This window comes from Schistocerca serialis, chromosome 7 (assembly GCF_023864345.2).
Source record: "Schistocerca serialis cubense isolate TAMUIC-IGC-003099 chromosome 7, iqSchSeri2.2, whole genome shotgun sequence".
Taxonomy (NCBI): Eukaryota; Metazoa; Arthropoda; class Insecta; order Orthoptera; family Acrididae; genus Schistocerca; species Schistocerca serialis.
This window is the reverse complement of record NC_064644.1, coordinates 399,669,246-399,688,018: the sequence shown is the minus strand read 5'-3', so window position 1 is coordinate 399,688,018 and position 18,773 is coordinate 399,669,246. Positions and strand designations below refer to the sequence as shown.

General features: G+C 41.6%; 1 protein-coding gene across 1 annotated transcript in view; it reads left to right on the top strand.

The window, feature by feature from the left end:
* LOC126413126 (farnesol dehydrogenase-like) overlaps positions 1-18,773 on the top strand; it is a 121,549-nt gene that overhangs the window by 5,728 nt on the left and 97,048 nt on the right. Inside the window, exon 2 of the mRNA XM_050083017.1 lies at positions 2,357-2,519. Within this exon, the coding sequence (XP_049938974.1) occupies positions 2,357-2,519 (163 nt within the window). The remainder of the gene's footprint in view (positions 1-2,356; positions 2,520-18,773) is intronic.

The following is an 18,773-nucleotide window of genomic DNA, read 5'->3' as shown; positions in this document are numbered from 1 at the left end:
GGGACTAATGACCTCAGCAGTTGAGTCCCATAGTGCTCAGAGCCATTTGAACCATTTTTTTTTTTTACTGAAGAGTCTGCTGCCCCTCTTTAAGAACCACACGTTTTTCTGGCTATCTGTATCGCTGAGGCATGCAAGCCTCCCCACCAACAGCAAGGTCCATGGTTCATGGGGGGAGGAATATGTCCATAACGAAAAAAAATTATTTACTACTGGAGGAGGAGGTGGTGGTATAATGGGTACCCGCCTTGATTATTTATACATACTGCCTATTTACTGTCTACTTAAGATTTTCTGTGCGCATACTGTGACATGTCTTTGACTTATTTATCATTCAGTTCTTCAGGAGTGATGAATGGGGCAAAAAAAAAAAAAAAAAAAAAAAAAAAAAAAAAAAAAAAAAGATGTGCTGGTAATTTGAGCACAATGGGATAAATTCAAAATATTAAACCAGAACTTACAAGAAAGACTGTTTCATGAAATCAAATCTAATAATAAGAGTGTGCAATGTGAAATTTTATTTTGAGATCATCCCCATACAAAATCAGCTTTATCAAGAGTCACATAGCTTCAGTAATCTGAGAGACACATTCTCTATTTTAAAAAATCACACACATAAATGTCAGACGCATAACCAGCATACTCATTGCGGGCCGACATCTCTCAGAGCATACACTGCACCCAAATTTCGCCACTACAGACCAGTGTATACAATGCATCACTAAAGAGACAAGCAGTGTCGTCATTGACAGGCTTGCTAACACAAAATCAGGATCGGACTCACCCAAATCTATGTCTGAATGACGCGACTCATCATCAGAATCTTTGGGAGACAAAAGTAATTTTTTCTTACAGGGCTTCGTGGTAAAGTTTTTTATTTTTTTATTTTTTATCTCTTGTTCTTCACGTGATCCTGGTAACATCCTTTATCTTACACACTCTCTCGTAGACTCTTTCACGTCACTTTGTTTCCGTTTCATGCCTTGAGTTTCTCCTTTTTGTTTTCTGCTACTCATTAACCCTTTACTGGGCATTTGCAACACAAAATTGAACAGGTCTGTAGTGGTTATAATTTGGGCTCCTTTTGTTTTGAGGCTCATATTGCAGCACGAAAAGGCTGATAACACCAACACCGCCGCCGGCCGGAGTGGCCGCGCGGTTAAGGGCGCTACAGTCTGGAACCGCACGACCGCTACGGTCGCAGGTTCGAATCCTGCCTCGGGCATGGATGTGTGTGATGTCCTTAGGTTAGTTAGGTTCAAGTAGTTCTAAGTTCTAGGGGACTTATGACCACAACAGTTGAGTCCCATAGTGCTCAGAGCCATTTGAACCATTTTGAACCAACACCGCCACGCTTGTGTACAAACATTTAACATCGTCTAACTTAAGCGGAAGTCACAATTTAATACTGGTACATAATCTCTGATACATTTGCAATTGAAGGAAAATTCATGAGTACATTCATAGGCATAACTATAGTAGTACTTCTACAAATGCGTACCTCACAAAGTTTTTGTCGGCGGTGGAAAGAAGATTACCTTGCTGTTCACTGGTAAAACTAGCTACTGCGTCAGCTTGCTCTAGAGGCGTAACTACGAACTAGTACTATAGTGTCCAATCCACGAACGGTGGCGGGTCGCGCAGCTCGAAACACGGACGGGGATTGCATTGTTGTCGGTTCGAAGCGACGTTCGCAGTAAGCCCGTACACGTGAGTTGCGTTTGAAGAAAGCGTGTACACTGCAAATTATGTCTCTTGCTAGCTTGTTCAGAATTTGTCGCTTACCACCACCATCAGCTGTGACAACTCGCAACAAATGGAATAGAAATTCAGCAAATAACTCGCTGCGATCATGTTTAATGGTCGCGTTAGTTACGGCATTCACAGCAGGGCGCTGAGAACACTTCTGAATGCTCATTGGCTGCCGGAAATTTGTGACGTAGATGTACAGAACAAATCTCAACTCGACCGTCATCGTTCATGACTTCAACTATAGTAACTTTCGCGTTCACCAACGGAATGTACCGTATTGTTTTTTAGATTTTTAGGGTGCCCAAATAACCCGCAGAGGCTCACAGTACCATTCTTACCTCTGTTAGTATGCAGATACCGGACAATGTGTTCCCAGTTGAGCACAACGCGAGCGTCCCCCCCCCCCCCCCGTCCCCGTCCCCCGAGCACAACGCGAGCGTCCCCCCCCCCTCCCCCACTCGAAATTGATCCGCGGGGTAGTAGGTCTCTGGTTGACAACCCGTGCATTAAACGGTAAATACGTAAGAGACTAGCACTTTTACAAGGTTCATTTTGACTACCCCTCTTGTTTGATAAATAAAGAAATGCGGCCTGTCTGCTCCAGGACTTCGCTGAGAAATGCGGCTCCTCCAACCTGCATGCACTCCAGACGGATGTCACCAAGGAGGAGGACGTCGTCAAGAACTTCTGCTGGGTCAACCAGAACATGGGCAGGCTCGACATCCTTGTCAACGGTGCCGGCGTTTTTACCGACAGGCCGCTCTCAGGTTGGTGTACACTAGGAAACAAGTCATTCGTTTATCTTCACTTACACGCTGTAAATGATACTTTAATTACGAAATCCTCAACCCCACCATCCACTAGAAGCTTCCTCCGCATTTGTATGCCACTTGTACAGGCTTCGCTGTACCTGAAGTAGGAAGGCACTACACGCTCTCATTCAGTTTCGTTCCGTTAATTCTTAACTGCATTCTGATTTTTGCAGAGTGCAGTTTACTGTCTGTGTAAAAGTAAGACGGCCATTATTAGTGCATTTCTTCCCAAGAACTTGTAACTTTGTGCTTAATTTCTTTACATCTATTAGAACAGGCTTCCAAACAAGAATGTACAATAAATGTCTGTAGCATATAATAAGCACACAGCTCCCGCAACACCAATAATTATTATTTTTCACGTACTTTACGAAACATTTATTTTGTTTTCGGTACTCGAGCGCTATACTACTATCAAGAGATACTAATGACTGTAAAATAGCCATCAGTATAGCTAAAACTCATAAATAACCAACTAAATATCAGTGAAAAAATTAATGTAGCTGCAACTCACCTCCTTGTAAGCAAGAGAATAAATGGTTCAAATGGTTCTGAGCACTATGGGACTTAACATCTGTGGTCATCAGTCCCCTAGAACTTAGAACTACTTAAACCTAATTAACCTAAGGACATCACACACATCCATGCCCGAGGCAGGATTCGAACCTGCGACCGTAGCAGTCGCGCGGTTCCGGACTGCGCGCCTAGAACCGCTAGACCACCGCGGCCGGCTAATCAAGAGAATATACTCACACTATTTCTCTTGTTTAAGAAGCATGTACATATGCAATTGTGGCCATTAAAACAGCACAAAAAAATGTCAGTTTTGCACGAAGTTAACGCTTAGGTACTCAAATGATCATAGTTTATGCACATCCCTACGAAGCAATGTAACACAATTTACATTTTTTAAGGAAAGACTGCACAGTGTGTGTCCCGTTCAGAACTCGTATTTTAGTGTTGTTTGTGAAAAGAACGCGTTACTCTTCGAGTAAAAATGAGAAATGTCCACCACTACATACTGAAATTTGAAGCCGGCAGGACTGTGTCCTATTGAGACTGTGGTTTTCGGATCCACGATATTCCTGCTTCTGTCGGTACCGATCCCAAAACTATCGCCCCATTATGGAATCGATTGATTCAGGATGGTCATACTCGACGCCGCACAGAATCTTAACAACTAACACCAACAGGACGGACATACTGTTCGTCCGTCTGTGCGCAATGGTACAGCCCTGTCACATACTTTAATCCAGGAAATAGTCTTCTGTTCAGCAAGACAAGTATCCACTTGGGTGGTACGACGATGCCAGGAGCACTACAACTATTGCTGCGGCTTGTCTTGACACTGACGCACCGACAATGGTGCGCCCAACTACGTTACTGAACACAGAAATGGCACCATGTTTTATTTCCAGAAGATTCCTTTGTCTGTACACAGCATCACAATGGAAAATTCCTCGAGAGGAGGCTCTCATATTGTATTTGTCATTGTTATATAGAGGCAGCGCTTGGCGTAATGGTTTGGGGATGGCACTGGGTACTCAATACGACGCCTCTGATTTTCATAACCGCTAATTTTGGCATCGGCTATTACATCTCTGATATGTTAGAACTGGTGACTGTACCCTGTCCCCGAGCTCTTTGTGGTGTTATCTTTCAACAAGATAACGCAAGACCACAAACTGTCGTTCACCTGATCTTCATCGATCACATAGTTTTCGACTGTTTCACCGGCCTCCATGTTCTCTAGATCTCTTAACCATTGAAAACATGCGATCATGGGTCGCCGAGAGACAGGTACACCACCATTTGCCAGCAACTACAACCAATGAAATCTGGCGTAGAGTTGAAGCAGAATGGAATGATGTACCCTTATCTATCATCAAAGATATGTTCGACTCAGTGCCGAGCCGAGTAACATGTGTTGTTGTCCACACACTATACGTAACACACTCCAAACTCCTACAAATTAATCATGTATTCATCCTGCTATACTGTATACAGATAATAAGTACAATTTTGGCCAGTATTGGACTTAACCCAGGTTAAGTGTCTGTTACTTCAGCACAGCGTCTGCGTGGCGGAACCACATGAGCAGCACTCGCTGACCATCACTGTCACCTCACGCGTTCTGGAAGCACGTGGCTGACCGTTTCCACACATGGTATCTCGCAGCGCGTACTCACTGAGGGGCATGCACTCACTGACAAGGAGACCACATGGCATCGCATTACTGTATTTTTTATGTTTATTATATTCAAAGTTCTGAAGTCACATATCAGTCTCGCAAAGCAATTGAATACAACTCTCAAAAATTCACGGGAAAAATGACTTTGAAGTGTTTCGAATGTCTTTAGCACAATAAAGTAGTATATATGTGTGGTGTCTGTGCTTTCAGACATGTCAGAAAGAACAGGCACCATTTAAATCCTGCAGTCACTATGAATCAAGGTACAAAGGAATTAAAGACATTAGCTGCTAGTTGAAAAATTGTGCCTTACCGGGATTCAAACCGAGGTCTTCTGGTTTCCAGGCACATGCACTGGCCACTGCGCCATCCGGACACAGTGCCAATCTGGCACAAATTTTTATGTGCCCCAGTGATATAAATTCATGTCCACTGACAGCTAATGTGTTTAATTCCTTTGTGTCTTGGTTCATAGTGGCTGCAGAATCAAAATGGTGTCTGTTCTTTCGACATGTTCCAAAGAACAGACATCTAATACATCTATAAGTAAAGCAAGGATAGTCAATGATCCCTTCAGTGCACATGCGCACCAAGCGTAGTTCCTACGAGAATCGGCGAAATTCCGCAGGTAATGAGGATAATGAACAAGGAGCACTATATCAGTAGTGTGCAGATAAGTTGATAATTTGGGTCTGACGGGAGGCGTGCTAATATATTCCGTTAAATGTGGATGAGTCTGGATGGCGTAGTGGTAAGGGCATCTGGCTAGTAAGCGGAAGACCCGGGTTTGAATCCTGGTCTGGCACAAATTTTCAATTTACCTCATCGATATAAATCAATGTCCACTGGCAGCCAATGTCTTTAATTTCTATGTGTCTTGAATCATAAATTGAATCAGTTGCGCGAGAGGTGGTGTGACTCACTGGTAGAGTGCTTCTCTGGCAAGTGAGCGATTCGCGGCCAGTGCAAATATTTATACAAAGGTGCGTTTTGTACAAGCATTTCCATGAAGCATAAAATGCGTGAAGATGGAAAAATATCAGTAGCGTTCGAGACACCAGTCATTGGTTCTACTATCGATTCGGTCCGTATCTTGTTTCTTTTTCGTTCACCTCAATTAACATACAAAATTCATGAAATATATGCTAACTAACACATGCGTAATTGTCATTTTTATGAAAAATGCAGGTCTTTTCTATTTCTAACTATCTATCCCGCACAAAATTCCAGTTTTCATTGCAAATATAAACTCCGAATTACCAACCTATTACAAAAGATTATTAATAAAGTTTGTCTCAAAGAAAAATATTACAACTTAATTTTTTTTCGTATTTATGTATTATACTCTTCACGAAAATGCACGGCGAACATGCTGCATGTCGAAACATAGAGCTTACTTCTGGATATTATCGACGAAAACTTCAAAATTGATTTACTCGAGAATATCTTGGAGTTGCGTCGCACTGCTTAGTGCGTCTGCTGTTTTCAACTTCTCGTACCATAAACATAAAAAATTTACAAAAATCTCATTACCATGTGGTCTCGTTGAGAGTGGCCCTGCCACGCAGCTGAGGAAACGTAGGCGCTGTACAGCTTCGTCACAAAGTAGCGGCGCTGCGTAATGGGCCTGGCAAGCGTCGGAAGCATGTACAATTAGAATTTGTTTTTAGCTGTTGATTTTCCATATTTTCTGTACAGAATATGAATGCTGTACACCTAAGATTCACCTACTATTTCCACAGTGATTGAGTAAGAGCGTCCCTAACGAAAATTAAAGTGATAATCAAATACTGAATGTCATACAAGGCCATTGCTTTAACTGTGGAACTATAAATGTCCAAGAACGAACAGCTGATGAAATAATGTTCGCATTCAGTCTGCTGCTAAAATCGCCCTGACGTTCAGAAAATTTTGGACTGAACAAATAGAAAACATTTATCTCTAGGAGCGTGGCAACAGATTAGAATTCATAATTTTTGTTTATAAGTAACAAAAAAATTTCGCTCCATCTACACTATAGGCTCTCGTGAGTAAATTGAACAAATGAACTAATAGAACTCGTTGCAGTTGATAATATAACTGCAATGAACGGAATGAGGAAGGAAGCGCAATGTGTGGTGGTCAGTACAGATGGACATTACTCGAATAAATTTCTCCCTGCATAGTTATAAGGGTAAGTAGATCATTAAGGCAAATTTATTCGCCAATGAATTATCTATAGTATAAATGACGAATAATGTAGAATTCCATTGTATTTTCTTCATTTACTTCTACAAAATTCTTTAACTTAGAACAGTGTAGTTTCCATTTGGTAAATAACTTATTTATGGTTTTCTTCAGATATGTGCCTCGGTGGCTCAGACATGTCCACCATGCACAAGCAGTGGAACGTGGGCTCCTCCCTTACGTGCAGCTTGCTGGAAATTCTTATGCCTGCGACCATAACACATCAAGCACCAGCTGAAGCACATTTCTAATTTCATCGTCGACTTAAGTTATGCTCACACACACTTACCGACCTCGCGTACTCCTCCTCGGCCTATGGATTTTTACACCCCACTGCTTCGTTACATATCCAGCAACAATATCGAACTCAGACACCGGTCCAAGCGGCTGCCCACTATTTGGCATCATATCCACTAGGCTTTTCTTCCCTACAATGTCTGCTCAAAATGGTACCACGTCGCAAGTGGAAAATTCGCAACAAATCAGCGTCTTCACGCCATCGGACTAACGGACTCTCCACTTTTTTCCATTTGCCACCTCATGGATGACGATGTCCACCAACTGACTTGTGCTGCCACCAGTGACGTCTGGAAACTTGGCCGACAGTTCGTTGCCTGCGAACCTTGCAGAACTAGCACTCCTTTCTTTCAGGAGTGCTAGTTCTGCAAGATTCGCAGGAGAGCTTCTGTAACGTTTGGAAGGTAGGAGACGAGGTACTGGCAGAAGTAAAGCTGTGAGGAGGGGGCGTGAGTTGTACTTGGGTAGCTCAGTTGGTAGAGCACTTGCCCGCGAAAGGCAAAGGTCCCCGAGTTCGAGTCTCGGTCCGGCATACAGTTTTAATCTGCCAGGAAGTTTCATATCAGCGCACACTCCGCTGTAGAGTGAAAATTTCATTCTATAAATAAAATAAAGTTTTATAAAGATAATTTAATGAAATTTCGTGGACATACAAGCGGTGTGCATTTCAGAATTGCAAGAGGTTTCCTCACAGTACATATCTGAAATACAGCAATAAGCAGGTGCACGCGGTTGTCAGTGTTAAGTTCTTGGAATTACAACTCAATGATGAATTCATTTGGGAGGGATATTCACAGAACGGCCGAAGCACCGACGCAGATCTTAATTTGCAATGTGAATGTTGTCAGACAAAGGTGATATAAAAATCAAAATCTAGTACTCATCGATTATTTTCATTCCATAATGTCCTACACTATAATTTTTCGGGCAAGTCATCAAGACAGGCTACAGTTTTCGAAGTTCATAAGCGCGTGCTACGAATTTATTGACTTGACCTGCTGTGAGCTATAGAACATCCTACAGACCCTACTCAAGGATCAAGGGATACTAGTTCCCAATACATTTATTCCTTAATGAAATTTCTGACAACAAAAAATCTCTTTTTTTTAAACCAACAGCTCGGTCGTGGAATCAATAACTGAATTAAGAGTACTCTACATAAGTATTTAAAGTCGGTTATTAAGGACCATAAACGTGTCTGTCATTGAAGAAAACACATTTTCAACAACTTCGCATTAGCCAGAAATAGTACAGCTGCGAATAAAGTACACTTTAAGAGGAGCCTAATGGCTTTCTTGGTAACCAAATCACAATACTCCATTGATGAATTTCTTAGAAGAATCAATTTTGAGGTGGAATGTCTCGCCTTTGCTGACGATATAGCAGTTATTTCTAAGGACAAAACAGATTCGAAGATAATTATAAAAACACTTCAGGAAAATTCAGCTTAAACCGGATTAAAAACATCAGATAAGAAAATGGAATACATTGAACTTTAACGCAGCAGAGAAGAATATATAGGGTGAGTCACGTGAGACACCCCTTTTATTTCGTGAATGGTTATACGTAACGGAATCCGACTTTCGTCAAATGTTATAGCGTCTCGGGTTTAATGTTTTTAGCGCTGATATCAACTGAGATAATAAAGTAAGTATGTGGTTTTAAATGGAACCGTATATTTTTATAACTTTATTCGATAGCACATTTACAGTGATACAGCGTTTGTTACTGTTGAATAAATGGTAATTAATTGAAACCATCAGCTGCCGACAGGTGTTGTTGACATACCTCGTTGGGGACAGCTGAAAATGTGTGCCCCGACCGGGACTCTAACCCGGGATCTCCTGCTTACATAGCAGACGTTCTATCCATCTGAGCCACAGAGGACCCCATCCACTCATTACTCGCGCACACTTTGGCGATTCCCGTAAGAGTTCGGGTAACCTATGAGCATTCGCACAGCCGAAGGTCAATGGCTGGGTTGGCTTTTAACTATATATGAAGATAGTAACTGCTCTCGAAACAACAGATATCACTGATGACCGTTCAGCTTCTCTAGAATAAATGATAATTAATTGAAACCCTCAGCTGTCCCCATCGAGGTATATCAACTACCTGTCGGCAACTGAGAGTTTCAACTAATTATCATTTACTCTAGAGAAACCTGCACGGTCATCAATAGTATCTGTTCTATCGAGAACAGTTGTTGTTGTTGTTGTGGTCTTCAGTCCTAAGACTGGTTTGATGCAGCTCTCCATGCTACTCTATCCTGTGCAAGCTTTTTCATCTCCCAGTACTTACTGCAACCTACATCCTTCTGAATCTGCTTAGTGTATTCATCTCTTGGTCTCCCTCTACGATTTTTACCCTCCACGCTGCCCTCCAATACTAAATTGGTGATCCCTTGATGCCTCAGAACATGTCCTACCAACCGATCCCTTCTTCTGGTCAAGTTGTGCCACAAACTTCTCTTCTCCCCAATCCTATTCAATACTTCCTCATTAGTTATGTGATCTACCCATCTAATCTTCAGCATTCTTCTGTAGCACCACATTTCGAAAGCTTCTATTCTCTTCTTGTCCAAACTATTTATCGTCCATGTTTCACTTCCATACATGGCTACACTCCATACGAATACTTTCAGAAATGACTTCCTGACATTTAAATCAATACTGGATGTTAACAAATTTCTCTTCTTCAGAAAGGCTTTCCTTGCCATTGCCAGCCTACATTTTATATCCTCTCTACTTCGACCATCATCAGTTATTTTGCTCCCCAAATAGCAAAACTCCTTTACTACTTTAAGTGCCTCATTTCCTAATCTAATTCCCTCAGCATCACCCGACTTAACTAGACTACATTCCATTATCCTTGTTTTGCTTAACATACAGAAAAGCTGCATGCCCTCGGGAATAATTACGGCTGTAGTTTCCCCTTGCTTTCAGCCGTTCGCAGTACCAGCACAGCAAGGCCGTTTTGGTTATTGTTACAAGGCCAGATCAGTCAATCATCCAGACTGTTGCCCTTGCAACTACTGAAAAGGCTGCTGCCCCTCTTCAGGAACCACACGTTTGTCTGGCCTCTCAGCAGATACCCCTCCGTTGTGGTTGCACCTACGGTACGGCTATCTGTATCGCTGAGGCACGCAAGCCTCCCCACCAACGGCAAGGTCCATGGTTCATGGGGGGGCGAGAACAGTAACGAGAACAGTTACTGTCTTCATATACGTTTCTGTTGACGCTGAAACTTGTCGCAAAACGATTCGAGAAATGTCCTAGAATTTGAGAGGACGGTGGCCGGAATCGACATTAGCGGTGCAAACACCGCCAAGCAGAGCTCTCGTGCTACGCTGTGTCAGAAAGTCAACACTTTTGCCTGTTTATTTGTCTACACTGCAGGCCGCTCATTTCTGCTTCAACATTCGTTGTGTGCAGTCATGGACACCAGTGAGGAGAAGTTGGATTTAGTACTTTTATATGGTGGATGTAAGGAAAATGTCGTAAAAACAGTACAGCGGTATACGGCTACATATCCGAATCGTCGTTGTCCGGCGCGCCAGGCATTTGCAGGAATTATTAAGACGCTAGTGCGGACAGGCTGCCTGAACGTCAGAAAGAGGCCAAGAAGGAAGACTGCAACTGACAGAGAACACGAAGAAGCTGTTCTGGCTAAGACGCTAATGAATCCGCACAGTAGTACGAGACATATTACCAAACAATGTGGAATCAGTCAGACGAGTGTCATTCGACAGAATTTCCATCCCTGTAATCTTCACTACATCAGGCACTCGACGATTTTGAACGCTGTACATAATTTTGTCGATTTGCCCTTCAGCAACTGAGAGACGACATTATGTTTTTCCTACGTGTTCTCTTTACCTATGAAGCAACGAATAATAACCACGCTAACGTTAATTTGCATAACATGAACTACGCGGCAACCGAAAATCCATACTGGCTTCGTCAGGTGCAACGTCAACGGCCGTGGAGCATAAACCTATGGTGCGGTATTATAGGAAAATACATTGTAAGATCTTAGTTCATCTCAGGCGTTCTAAATGGACATTCGCACGCACACTTTCTGACGAACAGTCTGCCGGTTCTTCTAGTATATATGGCAATGTATGTGTATTCGATAGTGTATGAGGCTGCAACATAACAGTTGTTCACCTAACTCGTCTCGTGGTGCAACGCAAATACTGAATGAGAAGTTTCGATGACGGTGCATAGGACGAAATTCTGTTGTCAGATGCCTGCGAGAACCCCCGATTTGACTTCTCTTGATTTCTTTCCTTGGGGACCGCTCAAAGATACAGTCTATGAAGAAGCCCCAACTACGCCGGAGAATATGTGTCGTCGAACCTTCAGTGTATATTCTACCATATCATCCACCGTAAAGATACCCGTTCATCCTTCTTTCGAACGGCGATTGCAAATGTGCGTTTCAGTCCAAGATCGACAGTGTGAACAAATGGTTAAATAAAGGATAAAGTTATTTTTTTTTAAGACAAAATTTGTGTTATATGATCTGGGTGGTTACCTAATCATTGTCAGTAAACATGGTGTTTCAAAATGAACATACCGGTTTTAAGGCGTTGTAGCATTTATTAGTTCAAATTACAGTTGTAAATAATACACCAAATGAAAGAGCAACTGAAACTATTTAGTTTGTATACCTGTGCGCAATAGGAGGAGTATTGAATGACCAAGAGTGACTGATAAACGTGCTGAACAAGTCCGAGTTTTTCACGCATAGCCCCAAGAAATATTCGCGCGGAAAGTAATTGGGCCTTTCTTTTTCCGTGAATCAACTGTGACTCATGCTTCATTTCTTGATGTGCTACAGCGAGAGCCCGTGCTTCTACGGGAAGAAGCTGAACAGCACATCTTTATTTGGGGGCAAGATGATGTGCCGCCTTACTGGCATAACTCAGTACGCGGCTGGTTAAATGACCGGTGGATTGGTGGCAAGGGGCCGGTTGACACAGCATTTTGTACATGACCTCCACGTTCACACACGAACTGACTCGATCATGTGTACGTGCCTCCAATACCGCTGAGCTAGCCGACTTTAGAAAGTGTTATTGCAACAGTTACTCCTGACACATTGATCAGGGTTTCGGAACAACTCACCTATCGACTCGCTGTGTGACCGGTGTTCACACTGAATAATTGTAAGAGAAACTGTTTGTGTTTCTCTTTCATTTGATGTATTATTTATAATTATAAGGTGAATGTAATATGTGCTACAAAGCCTTAAAGCCCGTATATTCATTTTGAAACACGTTGTTGTTTATTTCATTTACGTGAATACGAAATTGCACTGCAGTGTCAAATACGTCGACAGCGTGTATTGCACTTGGCTGATAACACTGTCATTACACGCTTACGTTCAGCGTGAAACGACGTTTCGTTAAGAAGAACATTTATTTTGCGTTGTAGAAGTGGTCACCAAAGAATTTTTAATAAAATGTTTAGTTCCACCAATGTATCCCATAAGATATAATATCTTGAGCAGTGTAGATCGAGACACTTATCCGACAGCATGTATTTTACTTCTGAGAAGCACACAGCCACGTACAGGAAGAGGTAGATCAAATCTTCCTTCTAACATTTAGATATTTAATGCAGTACTTGCGTTTTGAAGGATATAAAACCTTTTTATTTTTGAAGAATGACCAGTTGATTTCACTGTTTCAGCTCACATAAATCTGGGAGCATACATAAATGTGAAATAGTTTTCCTGATTCCTTTGTGATACGTTAGATTCTAGCCTATGTCGTATTTTCATATACAACATTCGTAGGTGAACCTGAATCTAGGTCGTAAGTGGATTCAAGGGGATATAAAGCTTTATGCTCGTAACACAGGCCTACCTTACGTTCTGCAACTATGCAGGCTGGTCCGATACGCCTGCTTGGCAGTGTTCGCGCCGAAAATGCGGTTTACGGAATGCGGTTTACGGTCAACGTGCTCTCAAATTATAGAATATTTCTCGAATGTTGTACGACAGGGTTCAATGTCAACATTAAGAAATGCTATATAACTTTAACTCTCTTCTCAAGAGCTATCGAATCCAGTTATAAAAAGTATAGGTTCCACTTTTTAAAAAAGTACTTGCGTCAGTATCTCCGTTGTTACCAAACAAAAACATACGTGCCCCTCGATGCTGTAACATTTGTCGACGACCGTCTTTCGATATGTGTAAACGTTCACGAATTAAAAAGGGTGTTACGTCTTATGTGTCTCACCCCGTATACAAAAACAACACGGAAACATCAAAAGAGCTGATAAGTTTAAGTATTTGGGAGAATGGACATAATCAAATGGGCTATAAAACAGTTTAAGTAGTTAGGAGAACGGATATAATGAAACGGGTTAGATAACACCACAAGTGAAGAAAGATCGAATAAAATGGAATTAGCACACACAAACTCACCCAAAACCAATATCATAAGAGATCAGTATAACTCAAGGCAAAAATTAAACAATACTTACAATAGTAAAACCGAAAACACTTTACGGACCTGAGCGATTAACACTGAATAAAAGTGAGAAAGGAAAATACTCAGAAATATTAAGACTACAAAGGAACAAAGAAGAGGAGGAATTAAGATACAGAAACATAGAAACAATCACAGACACAATCAGAAAGAGGAAGTCTTACGGTCATATTTACAGAATGAATGACAATAAGCTACCGAAGAAAATTTGTAATTTCATTTCCAAATTAAGAAACACCTCGGGATGCTGGAAGAGGCAAGAAGGAACTTGAGAAAACTTAACAGGAGAGGGAACGTTTCAGGTTACTGATCAGTACTGCAGACTTTTCTGTCCAACAACAATATTCACGACCTAGGAGGGTGATAAATGAACAGAGGCAGACCATCAGTCAACGAATGAAGAAATTCATGAAGAAATTCTGGGAAGATAAGAAGAAAAATTGTACCTTTATCTTAGGTTCTAAGCGGTCTATAATTGGCAAATACCATGAGTGTTACCTGAAATTTGGCTTTTGCATATCTTAAACTTAGGAATATTGTAAGCAAATGATGTAACACGTTTTGTGTTTGATGATGCCAGGTTACGAAGCCCTAACAATTATCTCATCTACTTCAGCGTGTATAAGTTTACACATTTGTGAAAAGTTTGGATTACCTCCTTAATGGAATTACGCTTCAGGTTTTTATTTCATATCCTTAAAGACCATTTTACTTAGGATCTGTAGAAGGGATATCAGCATATCTCTTGTTTCGTTAGTGTGAGCTCTGTATTTTTATGACATGTACTACATCCTCGAGGATCCCCTCACAATGGATCTGTAGAAAGAAAGCGCTTGTATCCATGTAGCTATCTGCACGAATTCTTGGATCTACATGTTTATTTCACCGACGTAATTTTCAGTGAGGAATAGCTTCACGCCGTAACCACACTCAAGTCCAAACTTGAATGCAGGGTCGCCATTGGAATTCAACACAGCATTGGAAGCATCTTTGATCTGAACACCAACGTAGAGTCAGAACAGTACTGAACTCCTGGATGCAGAGTGTTGTTATTCATACAGACCTCGAATATTTCAGAATACACATTGCTTATAATTGCTAAGGAACAGAGTCATTGTTGGACAGGACTAGTCACACGGAATTGTGGACGATATGAACCAGAGTACATACGTAATATAGGTGGACTGATATATTATAACGAAATATGGTACAGATTGTACCATTGGGAAAGAAAGATAATAGATATACCGGGTGATCCAAAAGTCGGTATAAATTTGAAAACTGAATAATGTAGATAGAGAGATATAAATTGACACACATGCTTGGAATGACATGGGATTTTATTTGAACCAAAAAAATACAAAAGTTCAAAAAATTTCCGACAGCTGGAGCTTCATCTGATCAGAATAGCAATAATTAGCATAGCAAAGTAAGACAAAGCAAAGATGATGTTCTATACAGGAAATGCTCAATATGTCCACCACCGTTGCTTAACAATAGCTGTAGTCGAGGAATAATGTTGTGAACAGCACTGTAAAGCATGTCCGGAGTTATGGTGAGGCATTGGCGTCGGATGTTGTCTTTCAGCATCCCTAGAGATGTCGGTCGATCACGATACACTTGTGACTTCAGGTAACCCCAAAGCCAATGATCGCACGGACTGAGGACTGGGGACCTGGGAGGCCAAGCATGACGAAAGTGGCGGCTGAGCACACGATCATCGCCAAACGACGCGCGCAAGAGATCTTTCAAGCGTCTAGCAATATGGGGTGGCTCTAATAAAACCCCATGTCATTCCAATCATGTGTGTCAATTTTTACCCCTCTATCTACATTATTCCGTAGTTTATTAAGTTTTCAAATTTATACTGATTTTTTGATCACCCGGTAGATAACGTTCACCTTTGACACAGGTCAGATTCCCAACAAAGGTCGCTGTTGGACTCAGTAATGAATATGCCTTCTCGGACACTACTGTGCATTTTGCAGCTGTCGTTCATGCTGCCTAGCAAACTGTTGAGGAGTCCTTGCGATGTATATTGTCTCACTCCTCTCTGGAGGCGGTTTTCAATTCTTGCCCGATTCGAGGAAGGGGAGTTAGTTGAGAAGCACGTCTGCCAAAAGTATCTCAGGCATGACCTATAGCGCTTAGGTCCAGGGAGTACGCAGGCCATTCCATACGTTCAATATCTTCTCTTTTCGGTGTGACCATCACCTCAGCAGTCCTTTGTTGGCGGGAATTGTCGTCCATAAACAGAAAGTCGGGGACATACCGCACCCCTAAACAGTCGGACATCATCCAGAATAATCTGCCTGCAGTATCACAGTGCCGTAACGGTACCTGGCGCAAAAATATTCCGCGGTGTTTGCCCACTGTGCATAACGACTGCCCACATGGTACCGCCTAGGCCTTACCGGTGTCATTCTGTGCAGTGTAACGTGTTACCCTCTCTCTCCACACCAACTCGCGGCCAGAGTGGCGGAGACTGGTGCTACAGATCGACGCACCTCTTCTTCAACATTCTCTATTACATCCTGACGTATGACGCCGACATCCATGGCTGCTCTCTTTTGATTACTGAGCCCAGCAGTTCCAGTTGCCAAAAATGCTGTACCCCTTCTTGCACTACCTGGAGGGCGACAGAAGCTTGATCACATGTTCCACACCATTTTCAGAGAACCACTTAATAATTCTTAGGAAAATACAGGGTGTTACATAAAGGTACGGCCAAACTATCAGGTAACATTCCTCACACACAAAGAAAGAAAATATGTTATGTGGACATGTGTCCGGAAACGCTTACTTTCCATGTTAGAGCTCATTTTATTACTCCTGTTCAAATCACATTAATCATGGAATGGAAACACACAGCAACAGAATGTACCAGCGTGACTTCAAACACTTCGTTACAGGAAATGTTCAAAATGTCCTCCGTTGGCGAAGATACATGCATCCACCCTCCGTCGCATGGAATCCCTGATGCGCTGATGCAGCCCTGGAGAATGGCGTATTGTATCACAGCCGTCCACAATACGAGCACGAAGAGTCTCTACATTTGGTACCGGGGTTGCGTAGACAAGAGCTTTCAAATGCCCCCATAAATGAAAGTGAAGAGTGTTGAGGTCAGGAGAGCGTGGAGGCCATGGAATTGGTCCGCCTCTACCAATCCATCGGTTACCGAATCGTTGTTGAGAATCGTACGAACATTTCGACTGAAATGTGCAGGAGCTCCATCGTGCATGAACCACATGTTGTGTCGTACTAGTAAAGGCACATGTTCTAGCAGCACAGGTAGAGTATCTCGTATGAAATCATGATAACGTGCTCCATTGAGCGTAGGTGGAAGAACATGGGGCCCAATCAAGACATCACCAACAATGCCTGCCCAAACCTTCACAGAAAATCTGTGTTGATGACGTGATTGCACAATTGCGTGCGGATTCTCGTCAGCCCACACATGTGGCGGTGAATCGAGGAAGTACAGTACATACTGACGAAACTAAAATGAGCTCTAACATGGAAATTAAGCGTTTCCGGACACATGTCCACATAACATCTTTTCTTTATTTGTATGTGAGGAATGTTTCCTGAAAGTTTAGCCGTACCTTTTTGTAACACCCTGTATAATTTACCAACTCTTCTGCTGCTTTCTCTCTCATGGAATTTATTACAACAATAGTATCGTCTGCAAAAGTTACCAATAATGCTTGTTTAATGTTAGGTGCAAGGGCGTTTGAATTGTTCAGCACAACCTTTTGCGTTCTCTTTGTTAAGTATGATTCTAACCAACTGGGCGTAAAGCCATCGATACCATAAAACTCGAGTTTTCTTCAGAGAATAACATGATCTATGCAACAGAAAGCCTTGGAAAGATCACAAAAGTAGTAGCTGGCGATATTTTATTATTTAAGGCGTGTACTATTTGATGAGTGGCTATACAAATATAAATAACATTCTCTGTCGAGTAATTCTTCTGGAATCCAAGCTATGACATACTAAGTAAACTGTTTCCACTTAAGTGTGAGCCTTATCTTGAGTACATTACTTTTTCGAACATTTAGGAAAAAGATGTCAGTAAGAAAACTGGATTATAACTGTGTAAATTTGTCTTGTCACCTTTCTTATGAAAAGGTTTAACAGTTGCATATTGTAACGTCCCTGGAAAAATTCCCTGTGGCAATGATGCATTGCGTTTATCATGGAGGGCATTACTTAAGATGGAACAGCTTTTGGTTTGAAACTCCATGAATACCACATGAGCCTTTGGGTTTAGAATTTTTAGAATTCAATTAATTTCAGTGAAGGATGTTGGCACTACTACTAGTTGCTTAATGTTTTGTGGAACGACGTTTTTAATAAAGTCTCTTGCTTATTCAATTGAACGATTGAGACCTATTTTTGCTGTTACATTTAGAAAGTGATTGTTAAAAGTACTTCTAACTTGCGAATTACCAGCCATTACATTGTCATTTAGTTTACTTGTTATGGAATCAGTGTTGCCAACTCTAAAAAACCCGAGTCGCTAGATTGAATATCAAAAGTCGCTAGAAAGTCGCTAAAACCGATTTTACTAGGGGTGTATTGAAAATTTCGTGCTGTGAATAGTGCAATAAGCCAGTGGGGGGAGGGGGGGCGTAATAAAATATTAATAAAAATTGTCTCATACGTAATTGCTATATTGTCTTAATTAAATGACGCATCGCTTGCAACAACATACATATAAAATACGCTAACGTTTAATTAAACATGTTATCATAATTGACGCAACACATAAATTGTTGTTTCAATCACAGTAGTCAAATATACTACAAATATACAACTATATTTGTAACAAAAGAAAGCAAGAACTCAAATTAGGTTACAAAATATATACATACCGGAATGTGAGCTATTCATCGTCGTCACTTAGAAGATGGAATAACTCTTCTGTTTCATGCTCTGACACAACTGCAGTTGATGTAGAGGGTTGAACGTCGCTCAGAAGGCGATGTTG